At 48.7% G+C, this 24,850-nt stretch overlaps 1 protein-coding gene across 2 annotated transcripts in view; it reads left to right on the top strand.

Annotated features, from left to right (window-relative positions):
- mocs1 (molybdenum cofactor synthesis 1) overlaps nucleotides 1–24,850 on the top strand; it is a 43,770-nt gene that overhangs the window by 13,984 nt on the left and 4,936 nt on the right. The window contains exons 2-10 of one of the 2 annotated variants that reach the window (XM_055636343.1): nucleotides 1,023–1,155; nucleotides 3,439–3,606; nucleotides 7,436–7,600; nucleotides 9,160–9,221; nucleotides 12,696–12,807; nucleotides 15,560–15,672; nucleotides 18,238–18,348; nucleotides 20,210–20,330; nucleotides 22,606–22,653. In XM_055636343.1, coding sequence (XP_055492318.1) covers nucleotides 1,023–1,155; nucleotides 3,439–3,606; nucleotides 7,436–7,600; nucleotides 9,160–9,221; nucleotides 12,696–12,807; nucleotides 15,560–15,672; nucleotides 18,238–18,348; nucleotides 20,210–20,330; nucleotides 22,606–22,653 — 1,033 coding nt within the window. Of the gene's footprint in view, nucleotides 1–1,022; nucleotides 1,156–3,438; nucleotides 3,607–7,435; nucleotides 7,601–9,159; nucleotides 9,222–12,695; nucleotides 12,808–15,559; nucleotides 15,673–18,237; nucleotides 18,349–20,209; nucleotides 20,331–22,605; nucleotides 22,682–24,850 lie in introns of both variants that reach the window. The other variant, XM_055636344.1, reaches the window with a different exon arrangement.

Here is a 24,850-nt window from a genome sequence, read left to right as displayed (position 1 = left end):
TCTCTGTACTCTCTCTATTTTGTTGACATCCTAGTCCAGTCCATTAGTCCAGTCGCTGGTTTTCCGGCGACCTGCTACGACTATGACAGTCACCTTAAAATAGCCTAGTGGGACAGGCCTTTAAGTGTCCCATAACATTAGGGTATCCAGCACCAAAGAGAGTGCATAGACTGGGGGGTTAGAAGCTTTCTTTGCAGAGTGGAGGTATCATATACTAGAGGGCACAGCTTTAAGATGAGAAGGGCAAATGTTGAAGATGTGTGGGGCAGGTTTTATAAACAGTGGATGGTGGGTGACAAGAACACATGGCCAGGGGTGGTGGTGGAGGCAGATACGATAGTGGCGTTTAAGAGGCTTTTAGATAGGCACGGTGGCGCAGCAGTAGAGTTGCATCCTCACAGCACCAGAGACCCGGGCTCGATCCTGACCACGGGTGCTGTCTGTACGGGGTTTGTACGTTCTCCCCGTGACCGCGTGGGATTTCTCCGGGTGCTCCAAGTTTCCTCCCACACTCCACAGACGTGCGGGTTTGTAGGTCAATTGGCTTCTGTAAATTGTAAACTGTCCCTAGTGTGTGTAGGATAGTGCTAGTGTACTGGGCGATCGCTGGTCGGCGCGGACTCGGTGGTGCCGAATGGCCTGTTTCCAGGCTGTATCTCCAAAGTTACACAGATGTGCAGGGAATGGAAGGAAATGCATTATGTGGAGACAGGGTTATAGGTTAATTGGCTTCTGTAAATTGTCCCTAGTGTGTGTCGGGTCGAACTAGTGTACGGGAGATCGCTGGTCGGCATGGACGGGGAAGGCCGAAGGGCCTGTTTTCGTGTTGTACCTCTAAACTAGACTTGATGTCCGTCTCTAAATGTGCACAGGGGTTGGTCTGGTTCAGCACAGACATAGTGGGCCGAAGGGCCTGTTCCTGTGCTGTCCTGTGTTCTCACTCTGTGATGTCGACCGGTCCCGGGAATTGCTGTGTGACCGGGAACGCCGCCATTCTAACGCCCCCTTCTGTTCCTCTTCAGGCCTCGCCCGATCTGGGATCCACCAGCCGGTTTGCTTCCCGGCCCCTGCCCTTCTCGGCGTTCCTGACGGACGCATTTGGGAGGCAGCACAACTATCTGAGGATCTCGCTGACGGAAAAGTGCAACCTGCGATGTGAGTACCCGCTCGACTCCCCTTTCCGAGCCCCCCCCTCCCCCCTGTCTCCGTCTGCTTCGAGACCCAGTGCTGCAGAACGCCATTAAGAATCAGGCTGTTCCCAGGTACACATTCAGAGACGGACATCAAGTTTAGTTTAGAGATACAGCGTGGAAACTGGCCCTTCGGCCCACAGGATCCGTGCCGACCCCTGCACATTAACACTATCTCACACCCACTAGGGACAATTTACTTTTATACCAAGCCAATTAACCTACAAACCTGTGTTTAAGAAGGAACTGCAGATGCTGGAGAATCCTTGCTGGAGATTTGTGTAACCTACAAACCTGTATGTCTTTGGAGTGTGGGAGGAAACCGGAGCACCCGGAGAAAACCCACGCAGGTCACGGGGAGAATGTATAAACTCTGTATAGACAGGACCTATAGTCGGGATCGAACCCGGGTCTCTGGTGCTGTGAGGCAACAACTCTATCGCTGCGCCACCGTGCTGCCCTAAGTGCCACTTCCAAGTGCTGCTGGAAGGTCATCAACTCGGTGAAAGACGCTCTTTTGTCGGTCCAAGCTTTGTTGACCTCCCAGCAGAGCGAGGTGACCATGGGGGAATGTTGCCAACTGGCCCGCTCCAGACTGCAGGAGTACAGAGGGACATGCTGAACCTCGGTGCAGTCAACGCCAAGGCTCGGTGGCGGAGGACCACAGTCTAGGGTCGTTCCGCTGCTGGACATTGGAGGGGATATCTGGTGGGGACACACTACCATCAAGGGATGGGAGATCGCCCTAGTGGGTCAGATGGTTAGCAAAGGTGGACACAAAATGCTGGAGTAACTCTGCGCGACAGGCCGCATCTCTGGAGAGAAGGAGTGGGTGACGTTTTGGGTCGAAACCCTTCTTCAGACTGAGAGTCAGGGGAAAGGGAAACGAGAGATCACGGTGGCGCAGTGGTAGAGTTGCTGCCTTACAGTGAATGCATCACCGGAGACCCGGGTTCAAGCCTGACTATGGGTGCTGTCTGTGCGGAGTTTGTACGTTCTCTCCCGTGACCTGTGTGGGTTTTCTCCGAGATCTTGGGTTTCCACCCACACTCCAAAGACGTACAGGTTTGTAGGTTAATTGGTTTGGTAAATGTAAAAAATTGTCCCTAGTGGGAAGAGGATGGTGTTAATGTGCGGGGTGATCGCTGGTCGGCGCGGACCCGGTGGGCTGAAGGGCCTGTTTCCACGCTGTATCTCTAAACTAAACAAATGAATGATGTGCAGAAAATGAGTTGTTTAAAGATAGGTGTGAACACTATTGAATATGACACAAGAACATAGAACAATACAGTGCAGGAACAGGCCCTTCGGCCCACCATGTCTGTGCTGTACATGCTGCTAGCACCAGTTTTTAATCTGACTCCACATGTGATCGATAGCCCTCCATTCCCTGCATATCCATGCACCTATTTAAAAGCCTCTTAAAGGCCACTATCGTATCTGCCTACACCACCACCCCTGGCAGCACGTTCCAGGTAAAAAAAAAACTGGCCCAGCACATGTCCTTTAAACTTTGCCCCTCTCAAATAACTAGAGAGAGAGAGACGACCATATGTAGCATTAGTGTGTGTGAGTGGTTGATGGCAGGAACGGACTCGATGGGCTGAAGGGCCTGTTCTGTGCTGTATAACTCTTGACTATACGTGGGAGTAGTGTGAGTGGTGGATGGTCACGAAGGGCCTGTTCCTGTGTTGTACGACGTTATGTAGGAATAGTATTTGTGTGTAGCATTAGTGTGGTTGAGGGTAGTGTGATTCAGACTCGATGGGCAGAAGGGACTGTGCCTGCTCTGCATAACTCTGCAAGAATAGTGCGTGTGCGTGGTTGAGGTTTGGGATGGGTCGAAGGATCTATTCCTGTCCTGTATGTGGGGACGGTATGAATGGGTGATGGTTGGCATGGGCCGAAGGGCCTGTTTCTGTGCTGTACAACTCTGACAGTATGTAACATTAGTGTATTTGAGGGTTAGGATGGACCTGATGGGCCGAAGGGACTGATCCTGCTCTGTATAACTATATGTGAGAACAGTGTGTACGAGTGGTTGACGATCAGCATGGACCTGTTTCTGTGCCGGACAACTCTACGACTCTGCACTATGTGAAAATAGTGTGTCGGCGTGGTTGAGGGTTAGCACAGACCCAGTGGGCTGAAGGGCCCGGCTATGGGCTGTACGACTGTGACTGTGTGACGGCCTTGCCCATTGACTGCCCGTTTGTGTGTGTCTCCCCCCACCCCCTCCCTGCGACAGGTCAGTACTGCATGCCTGAAGATGGGGTCCAGCTCACCCCCCGATCGCAGCTGCTGACGGCCGAGGAGATCGTCACCCTGGCGCGCCTCTTCGTCACGGAGGGGGTGGACAAGATCCGACTGACCGGTGGGGAACCCCTTATCCGGCCCGACGTGCAGCACATCATTGGTGAGTCTCGGCTCGGACTCTGCACGGTGGCGCAGCGGTAGAGTTGCTGCCTCACAGCGCCAGAGACCCGGGTTTGATCCCGACTACGGGTGCTATCTGCGCGGAGTTTCACGTTCTCCCCGTGACCTGCGTGGGTTTTCACCGGGTGCTTCGGTTTCTTCCCACACTCCAAAGACGGGCAGGTTTGTAGGTTAATTGGCTTGGTGTAAATTGTAAATTGTCCCTAGTGTGTGTAGGATAGTGTTAATAGCCCTGTCCCACTGTATGAAGTAATTCAAGAGTTCTCCCGAGTTTGCCCTGATTCGAACTCGGACATTTACGGTAATAGCCGCTTGTAGGTCCTCGGGGCTCTCGTGGACATTTTTCAACATGTTGAAAAATCTTCACGAGTATTCACGAGCTTACCACGTTTCCCGAGTACCTGCCGTTAGCGTTATGAGCCGTTAAGAGACGTCCCGAGCTCCGACGTACACTCTACGTGCTTACCACGAGTTTGATTTTTATTTTTAAATTTGGGAGAGCTCTTGGGTAAACTCGTACAGTGGGACAGGCCTTTAGTGTGCGGGGATCGCTGGGCGGCGCGGACTCAGTGGATGTAATCAAGTTTGATTATATTGATGCATAGTATTATCTGATTTGATTGAATATGTTTAATATTCAATTACAATTGATCGCTTATGTTCTATGCATTTAGTTTAGTTTAGTATTGAGACAGTGCGGAAACAGGCGATTCGGCCCATTGACTCCGCTCCTGGAGCTCGCCTGGATTGGGCACTACTCTATAAAACCTGGAGCGCTGACTGGACTTTGAAAATGGCGCCAAAACCTGGTGCCTCTTTAGATTAGTTTAGAGATACAGCGTGGAAACAGGCCCTTCGGCCCACCGAGTCCGCGCCGTCCAGCGATCCCCGCACATTAACACTATCCTACACCCACGAGGGACAATTTTTGCATTTACCAAGCCATAGGTAAACCTGTACGTCTTTGTAGTGTGGGAAGAAACCGAAGATCTCGGAGAAACCCCACGCAGGTCACGGGGAGAACGTACAAACGCCGTACAGACAGCTCCTGTAATCGGGATGGAACCCGGGTCTCCGGCGCTGCATTCGCAGTAAGGCAGCAACTCTACCGCTGCGCCACCGTTATTCTGGCATGTCCTCGGTGGACTATTTCTGCACATGTTGTTAATCAGGGTTTGTGTTTACGTACGGCGTTACTTAACTGTGTGCTAAAGATAAGAGAACTTCACGTTTCTTAAGGCACCATGGATTGACTGTTGATCTGGGTGTAACTGTTGTGTAGGAAGGAACTGCAGATGCTGGTTTCCACAGAAGAAAGATGCAAAATGCTGGAGTAACTCAGCGGGACCGGCAGCATCTCTGGAGAAGCTGGAATAGGAGAAGGAAGGGTCTCGACTCGAAACGTCACCCATTCCTTCTCTCCAGAGATGCTGCCTGTCCCACTGAGTTACTCCAGCATTTTGAGTCTATCTTGGGTGTAGCTATTTACAGACTCTCCCTAACTGCACCAGCGTCAGCCTTGGGACATGAGTTGTTTATCTCTGCACCCAGCTGAAAATTAGCAGCAGGCGGCCTTGAGTTCAGAGATACAGCATGGAATCAGGCCCTTCAGCCCATCGAGTCCGCTCCGACCATCGATCACCCTGTTCACACTGACTCCATTTTCTCACTTTGACGTCCTCCCCCTCTACACACTAGGGGGCAATGTTTACCGAGACCAATTAAACCTACCACCCGCACGTTTTTCAATGTGGGAGGGAGCCGGAGCACCCGGAGAAAACCCACGCAGTCACGGGGAGAACGTACAAGCTCAGCGCAGACAGCACCCGCAGTCCGAATCTAACCCCGGTCTGTGGGACTGTGAGGCAGCAGCTCTACCCGCTGCGCCACCGTGCCGGCATTGTAAATGTTTATAAGCCACTGTAGACCCTGGAAGCAGCAAATGGCGTATTGAGAACGTGATCTCGCAGGTGGGTATGTTGGCGCAGCGTTAGAGTTGCGGCCTGACCACGGGTGCTGTCTGTACGGAGTTTGCATGTTCTCCCCGTGACCGCGTGGGTTTTCTCCGTTAGTGCTCCGGTTTTCTCCCACACTCCAAATACGTGCGGGTTTGTAGGTTAATTGGCTTATGTGAATTGTAAATTGTCTGTAGCGTGTGTGGGATAATGTCTCCTTCCTTCCCAAGATTTGAAATTGCCGAACCAGACCATAATGTAGTAATGATACATTAGGTTTAGAGATTCAGCGCGGAAACAGGCGCTTTGGCCCACCGGGTCCGCGCCGACCAGCGATCCCCGCACATTAACTCTATCCTACACACACTAGGGGCAATTTACACATACACCAAGCCAGTTAACTGACAAACCTGCACGTCTTTGGAGTGTAGGAGGAAACCGAAGATCTCGGTGAAAACCCACACAGGTCACGGGGAGAACATACAAACTCCGTACAGACAGCACCCGTGGTCAGGATGGAACCTGGGTCTTTGGCTTCTTTAACTCTACTGCTGCGCCACCGTGCCACCCTCAATACAATAGTGGTATTTGAGGCTTTTCGAAAAGCATTTGAATATGGAGGGATATGGCTCAAGTGCACCAGACGGGATCAGTTTAATTTTACCTTCATGTTCGGCACAGACATTGTGGGCCGAAGGGCCTGTTCCTGTGTTGTACTGATGTACAGAGACTGCAGGGGATTGGGAGTTGAGTACTGCCTTGACCGACCGCATGAAAGAATGGAAACGAGGTGCTATCGCAACGTGTAAGAAACCCTCAGACAGGTACATGGATAGGACAGGTTTGGAGGGACATGGAGCAAATGCAGGCAGATGGACTAGTGTAGCTGGGGCATGTTGGTGGAAGGTTGACACAAAATGCTGGAGTAACTCCGCGGGACAGGCAGCATCTCTGGAGAAATTGAATAGGCGACATTTCGGGTCGAGACCCTTCTTCAGACTGATCCCACGTCCAGCATCTGCAGTTCTTTCTTGCGTATGTTGGTCGGCATGGACAAGTTGGGCTGAAGGGCCTGTTTCAATGCTGTATCACTCTGAGGTCAAAAATAGGCATGTAATGCTGGAATAATATTGGTTTAACAGTTGGTAATAATTGGTAATAACAGTGAGATGTTCAGAGCCTGCGATATGGCACTACAGATATATTGTGGTCGGCGCGGACTCGGTGGGCCCAAGGGCCTGTTTCCCTGGTGTATCTCTAAACTAAACTAAAATAAAATGTAAGATGTGAAAACGACAGATCAAAGCAGACGATTATCAAGTGATGTAGAATGACTGAAGATAGACTTAAAATGCTGGAGTAACTAAGCAGGTCAGGCAGCATCTCTGGAGAGCACAGATAGGTGACGTTTTGGGTCGGGACCCTTCCTCAGGCTAAGAATCAGGGCTGAGGGACATGTTGGGGTCACGTTGGTAATGTGGATAAGAAATGTGTAGGAACGAACTGCAGATGCTGGTTTACGCTGAAGACAGACACAAAGTGCTGGAGTAACTCAGCGGGACAGGCAGCATCTCTGGAGAGAAGAAAGCCTGAAGAAGGGTTTCGACCAGAAACGTCAGCCGTTTCTTCTCTCCAGAGATGCTGCCCGTCCCCGCTGAGTCACTCCAGCATTTTGTGTCTTGTCCCTGGAGAGGAGGAATGGGTGACGTTTCAGGTCGAGACCCTTCTTCAGTTTGAAGGTGGATCTCGACCCGAAACATCACCCGTTTGCTCTGAATGAAAAAGACGACGTCTTGCTAACTGTGGTGCGTTCTGTCCTTCCGTTCCCACCGGCTCCCCCTGCTGGTCGCGCAGGCCGCCTGCGGCAGATGGAGAACCTGAAGACCATCGCAGTGACCACTAACGGCATCAACTTGGCCAAACTGCTGCCCGGCCTGAAGACAGCGGGACTGGACCTGCTCAACGTCAGCCTGGACACCCTGGTACCCGCCAAGTTCGAGTTCATCGCCCGAAGGAGAGGTGAGGGTCTCAGATGTGCGGGGCTGTGTTTTTCTTTTGTACACACAGGGTGGTGGGTGCCTGGAACGCACTGCCAGGGGTGGTGGTGGAAGCATACGATAGTGGCGTTTAAATGTTTTTACATTAGATAGGCACGTCGATATGGAGTGATATGGATCACGTGCAGGAGGAGGAGATTAGTTTCACTTTGGCATATAAACATAGAAAACAGGTGCAGGAGTAGGCCATTTGGCCCTTCGAGCCAGCATCGCCATTCAATGTGATCATGGCTGATCATCCCCAATCAGTACCCCATTCCTGCCTTCTCCCCATATCCCCTGACTCCGTTATTTTTAAGAGCCCCATCTCGTTCTCTCTTGAAAGCATCCAGAGAACCAGCCTCCACCGCCCTCTGAGGCAGAGGGCTAAGAGCTAAGATCCCTAAGAGCTAAATCTAACTCTCTCTTGAAAACATCAAGTGAGTTGGCCTCCACAGCCTTATTTAGCAATGTTACAAAATTTTGAGATTTTAAAAATCAAGTCTGCAATTTATCCCATCAGATAAAGCATAACAATAAGTTTAATTTGACACCAAATTCACTTTCATATCTCAAGTATTAAAAAAGTGATGGCCATTTTCATACTCGGAAATTAGCATCTTGTTCCCTATTGATTTTCAATGGACATTACAAAAAAGCTGTGATCTTGGATAGTCAAAAGCCCATTTCTTAAGGAAAGATTAACATTTTTAAATAGCCTAAGTGTCCAAAGATTATTCACAAATAATTCACAATATAACATGATTTTTATATCTAATTTACATTCATTTATAGGCCAAATGGAAGGAATTTAGTGTTCAATTGCTGTAAATAAATGCCCATTTAAATCGGCTTTCTAGTGGGTTCATGTGGAACGCGCTGGTTTAGAACGTTGATATCGCGCTGGATTAGTGCCCTCAAATGCCGAGAAAAATACTGCGGGATATAAAAAGCCCAAAATGAACTACTCGCTATAGATAACTTGATATATAGGGTTATATATATGCCCCATTTAATGTAAAAATAAGGTACATACCTTTAATAGTTTGCTTTATAAAACCCTGGGGCTGCGAGAGGTTGCGGAGTGAACGAGAGCTTTTAAAACTATTATATCTATTATTCGAGGCCTATAAAACTAATAATAGCTTTTGCGACCGGGTCTTGCAGCGATTCTCCGTTAATGATTTACTAGGCTGAACATCTGCGATTGGAACAGCCTAGTAAAAATCGCGTTTTAAACCCGCCCCCTCCAAACAGCGCCAACATCACACACAAGGGGTGGGGCAGATGCTCAGCCACGATTCAGGTAGGTTTTGTAACATACCTACCTTATTGGCAGAGAATTCCACAGATTCACAACTCTCTGGGTGAAAAGGTTGTTTCTCATCTCAGTGCTAAATGGCCCAACCCCTTATTCTTAAACTGTGACCCCCTGGTTCAGTTGGGGACTCCCCGGAGGGGGGCGTTGCCCGGTGTTTTCTGCAGCGGGTAGTTCCACTGGTCGTTGTCCCTGACCCCCTGTGCCCGCCGATCTTTCCTCAGGCTTCCACAAGGTGATCGAGGGCATTGACAAAGCGATCGACTTGGGCTACGACCCCGTCAAGGTAGGTCAGAAATCATCGTCCGAGTTTATCACTGCCGCCTGTAGCGAGGTACAGTGAAAAGCTTTCCTGTGCGCGCCTCCCAATCAGATCCGATAATACTATACGTGAATGCGATCAAACCACCCAGGTTGAGCAAAGAGGAAGATACAGAGTGCAGAATTTAGTTTAGTTTAGAGATACAGCGCGGAAACAGGCCCTTCGGCCCACCGGGTTCGTGCTGACTAGCGATCCACGCACATTAACACTATCCTACACCCACTTGGAACAATTTACATTTATAACCATGTTCATTAACCTATAAAGCTGCACGTCTTTGTAGTGTGGAAGGAAACCAAAGATCTTGGAGAAAACCCACACGGGGGAGGGGAGGGGGGGGAGGGGTCGGACAGTACCCTAGTTTATGGAAGGAACATCCAGAAGCCTGATAACAGAGGGTAAGAAGCTGTTCCTGAGTCTGGTGGTCCGCGCTTTCAAGCTTCTGTACCTTCCGCCGGGCGGGAGCAGGGAGCAGGATGAATGACCAAGGCTAGTCTTTGATTATATCGGCTGCTTTTCCGAGGTAGCGTGAAGTGTAGATGGAGTCGATGGTGGGGAGTCTGGTCTGTGCGATGGACTGGGCCACATCCACAACTCTCTGCGATTTCTTGTGGTGTTGGGCCCAAACCAAGCCGTGATGCAGCAAGACATGGAATTTGGGGTTAAGCTGATGTGAACTTCAGCCTTTCACCACGGGTTATTGCGGATAAAATTCCCGTTATCCTGTGTCTGTACATTGTGGGCGGCTTGATTGGAATCGTGTATTGTCTTTCCGCTGACTGGATAGCACGCAACAAAAAAGCATTTCACTGTACCTCGGTTATTTTATATGGATGTATGGTAATCTAATGCTTTTCTCTGTACAGCATTTTGGCTTCAACATGATTTGATTTAAAAGTGCTATATAAATAAAAATGACTTGCTTACTTACGTAACAATAAACTAAACTAAAAACGTGGTGGTGGGTGGAGGGGAGGGTCTGCAACAGAAACTGGAGGAACAAAGCAAGTTTTGGAAGGAGGTATAAAAGTTTTCTAGCAGCAAAGGTGAATGAACCATTGGAACAGTTCATTGCCACCATTAACTCCATCTACACTTCCCCCTGCCTTGGAAAAGCAGCCGATATAATCTAAGACTTGTCCCACTTTCTTCTTTGAAGAAATTAGTTTGGCTCACCACAGATATTGTGTGCTAATGGGAATGCCAAGTAAACTGAAGTCAAGTTACAGAGATGAGTGCAGACACCAAGTCCCTCGACTTTGGCGGTGAGCTTGGGTGGGATAATGGTGTTAAAGGCAGTGCTCAGTTTCAGTGTATTTTATTGTCACGTGTACCGAGGTACAGTGTAAAGCTTTTGTTGCGTGCTAACCAGTCAGCTGAAAGACAATATATGGTAACAATCGATCCATTTACAGTGTACAGATACATGATAAAGGGAATAACGTTTAGTGCAAGGTAAAGCCGGCAATGTCCGATCAAGGATAGTCCGAGAGTCACCAATGAGGCAGATAGTAGTTCAGCACAGTTCTATGGTTGTGGTAGGATGATTCAGTTGCCTGATAACAGCTGGGAAGAAACTGTTTAGAGTCATAGAGTGATACAGTGTGGAAATTGGCCCTTTGGACAAACTTGCCTATACCGGCCAACATGTCCCAGCTACACTAGTCCACCTGCCCGTGCTTGTTCCATACACCCACCACCCTTTGTGTGAAAAAGTTACCTCTCAGATTCCCATTAAATCTTTTCCCCTTCACCTTAAACCTATGTCCACTGGTCCTCGATTCCCCTACTCTGGGCAAGTGACTTTGTGCATCTACCCGATCTATTCAGCCATCAACACAGCTCTACATTCTGCACTGGCACATGTGGAGCGTCCTGGCTCATATGTGCGGATGTTATTTGTAGATTTTAGTTCTGCATTTAATACTATCATCCCCAGCAGAATGGTGGACAAACTGTCTGATTTAGGTGTTAATGCAAACACATGTGGATGGATTAAGGACTTTTTAACAGACCGCCCACAGACTGTCAGGATGGGGTCCAATTACTCCCCAGTCCTGACGCTTAGCACAGGTGCACCACAAGGTTGTGTGCCGAGTCCCATCTTGTGTACAATATACACTTACGACTGTATACCAACACACAGTACAAACCGGATCATCAAGTTTGTGGACGATGCGACTGTGGTGGGACTGATAAACAATGATGACGAGTCTGCCTACAGGGATGAAGTCCAAAAACTGACCGTCTGGTGTACCTAAAACAACCTGGTACTAAACCCATCAAAGACAAAAGAACTTGTCATTGACTTCAGGAGGAAGAGGAGAGAGGAAACTGCTCCCTTATACATCAAAGGAGACATGGTGGAGAGAGTCAACGACTTTAAGTTCCTGGGAATAAACATCTCCCAGGACCTCAAATGGCAAATGAACACCGTCACTCTCGTGAAGAGGTCTCATCAGCGGCTGTATTTCCTAAGGTCTCTACGGAGAGCAAACGTCTCACAGCCGCTGCTGCTGTCCTTCTATCGATGCGCCGTGGAAAGTATCCTCACCTATCGAATCCTGGTGTAGTTTGCCAGCTGTACTGTGGCTGAGAGGAGGGCGCTGCAGGGAATTATAAAAACTGCGCAGCGCATTACAAACGCTAACCTGCCCTCCTTGGATGACATATACAGGGCCCGATGCTTGCGCAGGGCCATAAATATCAAGAAGGACACATCCCACCCTGCCAACCATCGTTTTACTCTGCTACCCTCCGGGAGGCGATTCAGGTCTCTGTAGGCTCGCACTGGTAGACTAAAAAATAGTTTCTACCATTGTCCGATAAAAGAGCTTAACTCCAATAGTGAACACTGGGAAGCAAGAAGTAACTTCGAGGAATACCGCTAAATTATTTTAATCTCTTTTAAAAATGTATTTATATTCTACTATTAACTGTACATATGTGGATTGGTGTCGTGTTGTATTTCTTTTAACGGAGGAGAAGCAAATGGAATTTCATTGCTCAGTTTTGTGCAATGACAATAAACATATTCTATTCTATTCTATTCCTCTCATGATTTTATACACCTCTATAAGATCACCCCTCATCTTCCTGCGCTCCAAGGAATCCCAGCCTACTTATCCTCTCCCTGTAGCTCAGACCCTCAAGTCCTGACAACATCCTGGTAAATGTAAACATAGTACACTGTAAACAATAGAATTAGCAGGTGAAAAAAGAAAAACACACGCATACACACGCACACACACACGCATATTCGCAATGGAAGGATGTCTCTTTGGGAAGGAAACGAAAAGGAATCTCTTTGTAGTCTGTGAATAGTGTGTAGTCAATGTGGGCCGATGGGCGCTTCTCTGCAGTGTTGTATGTTCACCTCCTCCAAGTAAGGCCGGGACTGACCTTTAATCCCCCCCCCCCCTTCTCGTCCTTACTCAGGTGAACTGTGTGGTGATGAGGGGTGTGAATGAGGACGAGCTGCTGGACTTTGTGGAGTTCACCGCCACAAAGCCTCTGGACGTGCGGTTCATCGAGTACATGCCGTTTGATGGTGGGTATGCATCGAGCCGTGTATTGAAGGGGGCGATGAAACAGAAACATAGAAAATAGGTGCAGGAGGAGGCCATTCAGCCCTTCGGGCCAGCACCGCCATTCAATATGATCATGGCTGATCATTCAAAATCAGTACCCCACTTCCTGCTTTCTCCCCATATCCCTTGATTGTGTTAGCTCCATGAGCTATATCTAACTCTCCCTTGAAAACATCCAGTAAATCGGCCTCCACTGCCTTCCGTGGCAGAGAATTCCACAGATTCACAACTCTTTGGGTGAAAAAGTGTTTCCTCTTCTCAGCCCTACATGACCAACCCCTTATTCTTAAACTGTGACCCCTGGTTCTGGACTCCCCCAACAACAGGAACATTTTTACCTGCATCCAGCCTGTCCAATCCCTTAAGAATTGTATATTTTTCCAAAAGATCCCCTCTCGTCCTTTAAAATTCCAGCGAATACAAGCCCAGTTAACCCATTCTTTCATCATATGACAGTCCCGCCATCGCGGCAATTAACCTGGTGAACCTACGCTGCACTCCATATAACCATATAACCATATAATAATTACAGCACGGAAACAGGCCATCTCGACCCTTCTAGTCCGTGCCGAACACATAATCTCCCCTAGTCCCATATACCTGCGCACAGACCATAACCCTCCATTCCCTTCCCATCCATATAACTATCCAATTTATTTTTAAATGATAAAAACAAACCTGCCTCCACCACCTTCACTGGAAGTTCCCCCTCATGTTACCCCTAAACTTCAGTCCCTTAATTCTCATGTCATGTCCCCTTGTTTGAATCTTCCCTACTCTCAGTGGGAAAAGCTTTTTCCGCTGAACCACTCCTTCAATAGCAAGAATGTCCTTCCTCAAATTAGGAGACCAAAACTGCACACAATGCTCCAGGTGTGGTCTCACCAGGGCCCTGTACAACTGGGCGTTGGGACTAGGTCAACTCATCGACCTTTCATGTTCCCCCTTCAGCTCCCCCTCACCCTCACCCCCCTCCACTGCCTCCAATGAGCTGACGTTTCATCAGGCCTCATTTTGGATTATTGTGAGCAGTTTTGTGCTCTGTGGCGCAGCGGTAGAGTTTAAAAAAACAAACGCAGCGCTGTATAAACTGTGAGTACATTTTCGGCCTGCGTTTTCGTCTTTGAATCTTATATTGGTTGTGGCTGACCCAAATTATGACGATGTGACCCTGGATGATTTTTTGCGATGGAAAGTCAAAGCTTTTGAAGGGGGTTGAAAAAGGCGGGAAGAAAATACGAGCTCCCTGCTCTTACTTACGCTGCAAAATTGGAATGTCAAATACCGATTAAAATGATCCAACGTAATCGGTATCAGTAGAGACATGATTAGTCAAGAGACTCGTGACAAAGTTTTGTACTACACAACTTTACTTACACATTGTACATGCAGAACTCATTCAGAAGTTAACAAATATCCATACTGCCTAGTATTGGAAAAAGTTCACTTTAAACATTGACAAAGCACAAATTCTTAAGACCATACAAAGCTTTGATTTAACGTCTGACGGGTGTGGGCCTAGAGACCCAGAGGCACCAGTTTTGCGTCTGAATACTCCAGCAACACACACACAGAAATACCAGAAAACCGGGGTTAATATACCTACACACATAATACCAATTGCATGAGGTAATGTACCAGGAACCATCAGCCACCTCCAAATATGGAGTTGTTTTTCACTCGTTGCCAAAAGCCAGTCATCCCAATGGCATCCTCTGGCCCCTTCTTATCTGATTAACCTGTTCAACTTACATAAAAAACTTGTAAGGGAGCTGTGAACTGTTCAACTTACGTAAAAAAAACCTTGTCATGATAATTTTGGCCAAATCCCATCATGCAATACAATTGGCTTTTTACACCAGGAAAGCTTAAATATGACAACAATCGATTTACAACTAACTCTTTCGTTATAGTAAGAGGTGAAAACCCCGCAGATACTTTTCATGTTATCTGTTGATAATTTTAGAAATCATACATTTCATTTCATTCTCCCCCCCCCCCCCCCCCCTCTCCATATCAAAAGTGGTTGTTATTTGTCGTTGCAAGCTCGCTCACTCACCGAAGCAGAAAGCAATAAAACCCCAAAAATCATCGCAGTTTTGTACAAATTAACCATAAATACACTTGTTTAATAATTTTGAAAGCAGTATTTTCTTACCTCAAAGAAGCAAAACTGGATAATACGTATGAAACGCAGGCCCGTACACACACAATAGCTCAGCTGGCCAGAATGTTTATCCCGAATGACCCTTGATCTGGGCATGCGCAGTTGTAACACCGAACTCTCTTGCTGTCTTTACAGGCCTGTTGTGCTGCAGCTAGTTAAGCCCGTGTCCAACTTTCCCAAGTTAGTCACAAATTCTCCCGAGCTTGCCCCTTGATTCAAACTCGGAGAATTACGGTAATAGCCAGACGAAGGTACTCGGGGCTATTTGTTTTACTCGTGGACATTTTACAACATGTTGAAAAAACGTCCCGACTTACCTGATGCCCCGAGTACCTACGGCTGGCATTACGAACCGCTACGATATATCTACGGACTCGCTACGGGCATTCTCCGAGTTTGAAACAAGGGGAAAATTCGGGAGAATTCGTGAGTAACTCGGGGAAAGTGGGACAGGGACTTAAGAATATCATTGTCAGTACACGTGCCACAAAACAGTCGTGGCCCTCTCACTGTCTCCCTCCGTGTGGCCTGTGTTCTCTCTGCAGGCAACAAGTGGAACTTCAAGAAGATGGTGAGTTACCAGGAGATGCTGAGTGTCATCAGGCAGAGGTGGCCTGAGCTGCAAAATTTGCCTTCGGAAGATTCCGGAACTTCTAAGGTGAGTTTCCCCCCCCCCCCCCCCCCCCCAGGTTTGTAGGTTAATTGGCTTTGGTAAAATTGTGAATTGTCCCTAGTGTGTGTAGGCCCGTCGTGCTCATCCCGGTTGATAGAACAATGGGAAGGGTGGCACGGTGGTGCAGCGGTAGAGTTGCTGCCTCACAGCGCCAGACACCCTGGGTTTCATCCTGACTACAGGCGCTGTCTGTACGGAGATTGCACCTTCTCCCCGTGCCCTGCATGGGTTTCCACTGGGTGCTCCGGTTTCCTCCCGCACTCTTCTTCTTTTGTGTGGTGTGCACAGCCTAAAGTTGTAGGACAGCTTGTTCTATTTGATGTTCCGTGTGTGCACGTCGAGTTGATTGCATTAGACGAAACAGGGCGGACCACGTGAAGGTTGCAATCTTCCACCCCCTCCCGCGCTCCAAAGACGTACAAGCTGTAAATGATCCCTAGTGTGTGCAGGATAGTGCTAGTGTACAGGGTGATCGCTGGTTTGCACGGACTAGGTGGCCCGTTTCCAAGCTGTATTTCTAAACTGAACTAAATTTCCATCGCTCGGTTTCGCTCTAGCCTGTTCTCCCCCCATTCACGTCTATTCTACATTCCTCCTGCACAGTTTTCGACCACCATTTCAGCTTCAAACCTGGGAGTTTCGTTGGGATACTTGGAGCGTGCCAAGGCGTCATAAGGTCACAAGGGATAGGAGGAGAATTAGGCCATTGGGCCCATCAAGTCTACTCCGCCATTCAATCATGGCTGATCTATCTCTCCCTCCCAACTCCATTCTCCTGCCTTCTCCCCATAACCCCTGGCTACCGTACTAATCAAGTATCGATGGGAATGTGGGAAGAATTTTTAAATGGTAAAAGGGCCAATGTGCTGTTCTGGTCATTTGCTGGAAGGATGTAGTGGCTTTTCGAATGGGCACAGAATAGGAATGAGTGAATGAATACATTTAGTAATTACACATACAAGGAATTTGCCTTGGTGCTCCGCCCGCAGGTAACACCACGACATACAGTAAACAATTAAAAATAAAACATGAAAAAATATTATAATTTATAATTTAAACATGAATGAAATTAAAAAATACCAGAGCAAAAGGAGGCTACAGACTTTTGGTTATTGAATAGAGCTACTACTCGTGGGGAAAAAAGCTGTGTTTATGTCTGGCTGTGGCAGCTTTGACAGTCCGGAGTCGCCTTCCAGAGGGAAGTGATTCAAAGGGTTTGTGGCCAGGGTGAGAGGGGGCAGAGATGATCTTGCCCGCTCGCTTCCTGGCCCTTGCAATGTACAGTTCATCAATGGAGGGAAGGTTGCAGCCAATAACCTTCTCAGCTGATCGGACGATTCGCTGCAGCCTCCGGGTGTTGTGCTTGGTGGCTGAGCCAAATCAGACCATGATGGAGAAGGTGAGGACAGACTCTACGATGGCAGTACATAGTTGGACCATCACTGCCAAAATGCTACCTGGACGAGCAGGTATTAGTTCTGAGGAGAGGCACACAAAGTGCTGGAGTAACCCAACAAATTACTCCAGCACTTTGTGTCCTTTTTGGTTTCGGCTTTAAAGCGGGGATTGATAGATTGATCTCATTGAAACATATTGAATAATGAAAGGAGTGGATGTGGAGAAGATGTTTCCACTGGTGGGAGAGTCTAGGACCAGAGGGCACAGCCTCAGAATTAAAGGAGTGGAGATGAGGAGTAATTTCTTTAGTCAGAGAGTGGTGAATCTGTGGAATTAATTCTCCACAGAAGATTGTGGAGGCTAAGGCAGTGGATATTTCTACGGCAGAGACTGATAGGTTCTTGATTAGTACGGGCGTCAGGCGATATGGGGAGAAGGCAGGAGAATGGGGTTAGGAGGGAGAGAAAGATCAGCCATGATTGAATGGTGGAGTAGACTTGATGGGCCGAATGGTATAATTGCCTAGTGAGCTGCTCTGTTGGCCTTGCACTAAATATAATTCCCTTTATCGTGTATCTACACTGATCGTGGCCAGTCACGGTGGCGCAGCGGTAGAGTTGCTGCCTTACAGCAAATGCAGTGCCAGAGACCCAGGTTCGATCCCGACTACAGGTGCTGTCTGTACGGAGTTTGTACGTTCTCCCCGTGACCTGCGTGGGTTTTCTCCGAGATTTTCGGTTTCCTCCCACACTCCAAAGACGTGTAGGTTACTTGGCTTGGTAATTGTATAAATTGTCCCTAGTGGGTGTAGGATAGTGTTAAGGTGCAGGGATCGCTGGTTGGCACGGACCCGGTGGGCCGAAGGGCCTGTTTCCGCACTGTATCTCTAAACTGAACTGTGGACGGCTTGTGTAATCATGTATGCTGACTGGTTTGCACGCAACAAAAGCAACCTCGGTACACGTGACAATAAACTGTTCTGAACTAAACTAAAGGAACCAAAACTTCTCCCGTTCTTTCTCTCGGGAGATGCTGTCTGTCCCGCTGAGTTACCCCGGCAGTTCGTGTCTATCTTCGGCGTAAACCAGCATCTGCAGTTCCTTCCCACACGTGAAACTAATTCTGTTCCTGTGTCTCCTGTCCTTCCCGCAGGCGTACAAAGTTCCAGGTTTCCGGGGCCAGATCGGGTTCATCACCTCCATGTCGGAACATTTCTGCGGCTCGTGCAACCGTTTGCGACTCACCGCGGACGGCAATTTGAAGGTAAGAGGCAGGCCAAAGGTCTCGTGGTTCTTGCGGGCGGGGAGGAGGGGGGGTGTGACATTCCGCTCGGAATCCTTTCCCTCGAGCCCCAAACCATCCCCATCTCAGTTGCTCGAGGCCTGGGCTCTTGAGTGTGTTACGTTTAGAGATGCAGCACGGAAACAGGGACACCAACGCCAAATAACCCACAAACCCGTAATGACAGCCGTAGGTACTCGGGGCATCAGGTAAGTCGGGCCTTTTTTTCAACATGTTGAAAAATGTCCACAAGTAAAAACAAAAAAAGCCCCGAGTACCTTTGTCTGGCTATTACCACAATTCTCTGAGTTTGGATCAAGGGGCAAGCTCGGGAGAATTTGGAGTGTGGGAGGAAACCGGAGCACCTGGAGAAAACCCACGCAGGTCACGGGGAGAACGTACAAACTCCACACAGTCAGCACCTGTAAGTCTGGATCTTTGGTTTCCTCCCACGCTCCAATGACGTACAGGTTTGTAAGTTAATTGGCTTGGAATGAATGTAAACTGTCCCCAGTGTGTGTAGGAAAGTGTTAATGTGCGGGGATCACTGGTCGGTGTGGACCCGGTGGGCCGATGGGCTTGTTTCCATGCTGTATCTCTAAACCAAACTGAACTCAACTAGCTTAAGAGATACAGGCCCTTCGTCCCATCGAGCTTACACTGACCCGTTTACACTAGTTCTATGTTATCCCACTGTCTCATCCACTCCCTACACACTAGGGACAATTTACAAAGGGCCGATTAACCAACAAACCTGCGCATCGTTGGGATGCGGGAGGAAACCGGAGCACCCGGAGGAAATGTACAAACTCCACACTCACCGACAGACAGCACCAATTTGGTCACGGGGAGAACGTGCAAACTCCGTACAGGCAGCACCCGCATTCAGGATCAAACCCGGGTCTCTGGATCTGTGAGGCTAGCAACTCTACCGCTGCGCCACCGTGCTGTCTGAAATGTTTACTTAAACATAAAACAGCACAGCAGAAGAACAGGCCGCTCAGCCCACAGTGCCTGTGCCGAACATGATGCCATTGCTAACTAATCTCCCCTGCCTGCTCCACATCCATATCCCTCCATTCCCTGCAGATCCACGTTTAAGTTTGGGACTATTATGGTCACGTACGCCGAGGTACAGTGAAAAGCTTTGTTGTGCGTGTCATCCAAACAGATCTGATAATACTCTGAATAAATACAACCAAGTCAAACTCACGTACAACAGGTGGAGCAAAGGGGAAGATACAGAGTGCAGAATGTAGTTCTCAGCATTGTAGCGCACCAGTTCCACAGACAAAGTCCAATGTCCGCAATGGGGTAGAGGTGAATCGGACAGTGCCCCAGCTTATGGAAGGACCGTGCAGAAGCCTGATAACAGAGGGGAAGAAGCTGTTCCTGAGTCTGGTGGTGCGCGCTTTCAAGCTTCTGTGCCTTCTGCTGGTTGGGAGCGGGGAGAAGAAGGAATGACCTGGGCGGGACAAGTATTTGATTGTGTCGGCTGCTTTCCCGGGGCAGCGCGAAGTGTAGATGGAGTCGATGGTGGGGAGTCTGGTCTGTGGGACGGACTGGGGCACATCCACAACTCTCTGGTGCTTCTTGTGGCCTTGGGCAGAATCGGACCTTGTGGATGATGAAAGCCACAGGGAGAAGGCAGGAGAATGGGGTTAGGAGGGAGAGATAGATCAGCCATGATTGAATGGTGGAGTGGACTTGATGGGCTGAATGGCCTTATTCTGCTGTCCGAATGATAGAAAACCTGTTAATATGGTGTCACCAGCTGTCCACGGTAGCTCGGTCCAGGCGCTAGTAATGAACCTGAACCTGTTGTTTGTGCTTTGCCGCGCAGGTCTGCCTCTTTGGGAATGCCGAGGTGTCACTGCGGGACGTGTTGCGTTCGGGAGCCACGGAGGAGGAGCTCCTGGAGATCGTGGGGGCGGCGGTGGGCAGGAAGAAGAAGCAACACGCAGGTAAGCTTGCTGCATGTGTCGGTGAGGGGCGGAGGGTGAGGGGCAGATATCTCCCCCCCCTCATCTCTGGTCTTTGTCCGCCCATCAACCCGCCCTCACCTGTATCCACCTAGCACTTAATAATATACTGAAAATGAACTGCAGATGCTGGTTTACACCAAAGATAGACACAAAGTGCTGGAGTAACTCAGCGGTCAGGCACCATCCCTGGAGAGAAGGAATGGACAATAGGTGCAGGAGTAGGCCATTCGTCCCTTCGAGCCAGCACCGCCATTCAATGTGATCATGGCTGATCATCCCCAATCAGACCCCGTTCCTGCCTTCTCCCCATATCCCCTGACTCCGCTATCTTTAAGAGCCCAATCTAGCTCTCTCTTGAAAGTATCCAGAGAACCCGCTTCCACTGAGGCAGAGTTCCACAGAATCACCACTCTTTGTGTGAAAAAGTGTTTCCTCGTCTCAGTTCTAAATGGCTTGCCCCATTATTCTTAAACTGTGATCCATGGTTCTGGACTCCCCCAACATCGGGAATATGTTTCCTGCCTCTAGCCTGTCCATACCCTTATATGTTTCAATGAGATCTCCTCTCATCCTTCTAAACTCCAGAGTGTACAAGCCCAGCTGCTCCATTCTCACAGCATATCCCGAGAATTAACCTTGTAAACCTAGGCTGCACTCCCTCAATAGCAAGAATATCCTTCTTCAAATTAGGGGACCAAAACTGAACACAATACTCCAGGTGTGGTCTCACTAGGGCCCTGTACAACTGCAGAAGGGCCCTCTTTGCTCCTATCCTCAACTCCTCTTGATATAAAGATGACATTTCTGGAAGTCCAAAGAAGTCTGTAGAAGGGTCCTGACCAAAACGCCAGGTATCCAGAGATGCTGCCTGACCTGCTGAGTTGTTCCTGCACCATGTGTCAATCTCCACCGATCATTTTCCAGGCTTTGTCCTGCCCCCGCCTCTCTTCTCCTTTCTACAATCCAGTGCGGCACGGTGGCGCAGAGGTCGAGTTGCCGCCTCACAGCGCCAGAGTCCCGGGTTCGAACCTGACCTCGGGTGCTGCCTGTTCGGAGTTTGCACGTTCTCCCCGTGACCAAGTGGGTTTTCTCCGAATACTCCGGTTTCCTCCCACACTCCACAGACGCGCAGGTTTGTAGGTTAATTGGCTTCTGTAAGTTGTCCCCAGGATAGAACCAGTGTGAATGGGTGATCGCTGGTCGGTGAGGACTCGATGGGCCGAAGGGCCTGTTTCCACACTGTATCTCTAAGCTAAACTGGCAGCAGTTGGAGTACTGAACGTAATTCTGGTGACTACAGTGCAGGAAGGACATGAATGTACTAAAGATTCGGGAACAGTTTCTTCCTCTCTGCTCTCAAACTACTGAACGCATCATCCTTTTATTCTGAGGCTGGTCCGAGATTCAACCCACTAGTAGAAACATCCTCTCCACATCCACTCTATCCAGGCCTTTCAATGTTCTGTACGTTTCAATGAGGTGTCCCCTCATCTTTCTATACTGCCTGTCCTGCTGAGTTACTCCAGCATTTTGTGTCTAAACTCCAGCTAGTACAGGCCCAGTGCCGACAAACACTCAGCATAGGTTAACCCACTCATTCCTGGGATCATTCTCGTAAAGCTCCTCTGGAACCTCTCCAGTGAAGGCACATCCTTCCTCGGATATGTGGCCCAAAACATGAATCCGCTGGTCTGAAGAAGGTGTGATTGAATTTGTAAAATGCTTCAAGCACTTTTAGTTTTGTTTAGTTTAGAGATACAGCGCGGAAACAGGCCCTTCGGCCCACCGGGTCTGCACCGACCAGCGATCCCCGCACACTAACGCTCCTACACCCACTAGGGAATTACATTACATTACATTTACATTTACATTTATACCAAGCCAATTAACCTACAAACCTGTACGTCTTTGGAGTGCGGGAGGAAACCGAAGATCTCGGACAAAACCCACGCAGGTCACGGGGAGAACGTACAAAACTCCGTACAGACGGCACCCGTAGTCGGGATGGAACCCGGGTCTCCGGCGCTGCATTTGCTGCAAGGCAGTGACTCTACCGCTGCGCCACCGTGACCGCCCTAGTAGAGTGTCTGGAGGAACACTTTGAAACGTCGCCTATTCCTTTTCTCTACAGATACTGCCTACCCTGCTGAGTTACTCCAGCACTTTGTGTCTATCTTCGATGTAAAATCAGCATCTGCACTTCCTTCCTACACACTTTATTCTGCTTTAATACGAATCTGATATTTCATTGCAGGGATGTTCAACATATCACAGATGAAGAACCGTCCGATGATTCTGATCGGTGGGTGATGGAGCACTACGTCCCATTGGTATTTCAATTTTGTTTCACACTTATAGAGTCATAGAGCGATTCAGCGTGAAAACAGGCCCTTCGGCCCAACTCACCCACACCGGCCAACGTCCCATCTACACTCGTCCCACCTGCCTGCATTTGCCCCATATCCCTCCAAACCTGTCCTATCCATGTACTTGTCTAACTGCGCATTAAACATTGGGATAGTCCTAGCCTCAACTACCTCCTCTGGCAGCTTGTTCCATACACCCACCACCCTTTGTGTGAAAAAGTTACCCCTCAGATTCCTATTAAATCTTTTCCTCTTCACCTTAAAGCCATGTCCTCGATTTCCCTACTCTGGGCAAGAGATTCTGTGCATCTACCTGATCTATTCCTCTTATGACAGGAGCATCCACAGCTCTTAAGAGACTGTCACACAACCCTACCAGATCCTGCCGATTATTTTTATTATTTTTTTCCGGGATTTCTTTCACCCTCTGATTAAAGAAATTTCCCCTCATCTCCTTCCGAAAGGAACGTCCTTTTATTCTGAGGCTACGACCTCTGGTCCTAGACTCTCCCACTAGTGATTGATAAAATCATGAGAGGAATAGCTCGGGTAGACACATACCCGGAGTCGGGGGATCGAGAACCAGAGGAAACGGGTTTAGGGTGAGGGGGAAAGATTTAATGGGAACTTGAGGGGTAACTTTTTCACTCAAAGGGTGGTGGGTGTACGGAACGAATGCACAGGATCTAAAACCCAGAGCAAGAGAATCAATAGACAATAGGTGCAGGAGTAGGCCATTCGGCCCTTCGAGCCAGCGCCGCCATTCAATGTGATCATGGCTGATCATCCATAATCAGTACCCCGTTCCTGCCTTCTCCCCATATCCCCTGACTCCGCTATTTTTAAGAGCTCTATCTAACTCTCTTGAAAGCATCCAGAGAACCGGCCTCCACTGCTTTCTGAGGCAGAGAATTCCACAGATTCACAACTCTCTGTGTGAAAAAAGTTTTCCTCGTCTCCGTTCTAAATGGCCTACCCCTTATTCTTAAACTGTGGCCCCTGGTTCTGGACTCCCCCAACCTCGGGAACATCAAAATCAAGAGGAGATGTATGAAACATAAAATCATGAGGTGTATACAGGGTCTGAGAATCAAGATGTATAAAATCATGAGATGAATCTTTTACTCAGTTGGAGGATTCAAGAATCTGAGGGCATAGGTTTAAGGTGAGAGGGGCAAGATTGAATAGGAAACTGAGGGGTAACATTTTCACTCAGTGGGTGGTGAGGAGATGGAACAAGCTGCCAGAAGAGGTGGTGGCCGATTGGGAAAGGGGGAGATGCAGCGAGACCTGGGTGTCATGGTACACCAGTCATTGAAGGTAGGCATGCAGGTGCAGCAGGCAGTAAAGAAAGCGAATGGTATGTTAGCTTTCATTGCAAAAGGATTTGAGTATAGGAGCAGAGAGGTTCTACTGCAGTTGTACAGGGTCTTGGTGAGACCACACACCTGGAGTATTGCGTACAGTTTTGGTCTCCAAATCTGAGGAAGGACATTATTGCCATAGAGGGAGTGCAGAGACGGTTCACCAGACTGATTCCTGGGATGTCAGGACTGTCTTATGAAGAAAGACTGGATAGACTTGGTTTATACTCTCTAGAATTTAGAAGATTGAGAGGGGATCTTATAGAAACTTACAAAATTCTTAAGGGGTGGGACAGGCTAGATGCAGGAAGATTGTTCCCGATGTTGGGGAAGTCCAGGACAAGGGGTCACAGCTTAAGGATAAAGGGGGCCAAAACCGAGATGAGAAGAACTTTTTTTCACACAGAGAGTGGTGAATCTCTGGAACTCTCTGCCACAGAGGGTAGTTGAGGCCAGTTCATTGGCTATATTTAAGAGGGAGTTAGATGTGGCCCTTGTGGCTAAGGGGATCAGGGGGTATGGAGAGAAGGCAGGTACGGGATACTGAGTTGGATGATCAGCCATGATCATATTGAATGGCGGTGCAGGCTCGAAGGGCCGAATGGCCTACTCCTGCACCTAATTTCTATGTTTCTATGTTTCTAAGAGTTACTTGAGGCGGGTACTATCCCAACTGTTTCGACACAGTGGCGCAGCGGTAGAGTTGCTGCCTCACAGCGCCAGAGACCCGGCTTCCATCCTGACTACGGGTGCTGTCTGTACGGAGTTT

This window comes from Leucoraja erinacea, chromosome 5 (assembly GCF_028641065.1).
Source record: "Leucoraja erinacea ecotype New England chromosome 5, Leri_hhj_1, whole genome shotgun sequence".
In the NCBI taxonomy this organism is placed as follows: domain Eukaryota; kingdom Metazoa; phylum Chordata; class Chondrichthyes; order Rajiformes; family Rajidae; genus Leucoraja; species Leucoraja erinaceus.
This window is presented reverse-complemented; position numbering and strand designations above follow the sequence as displayed.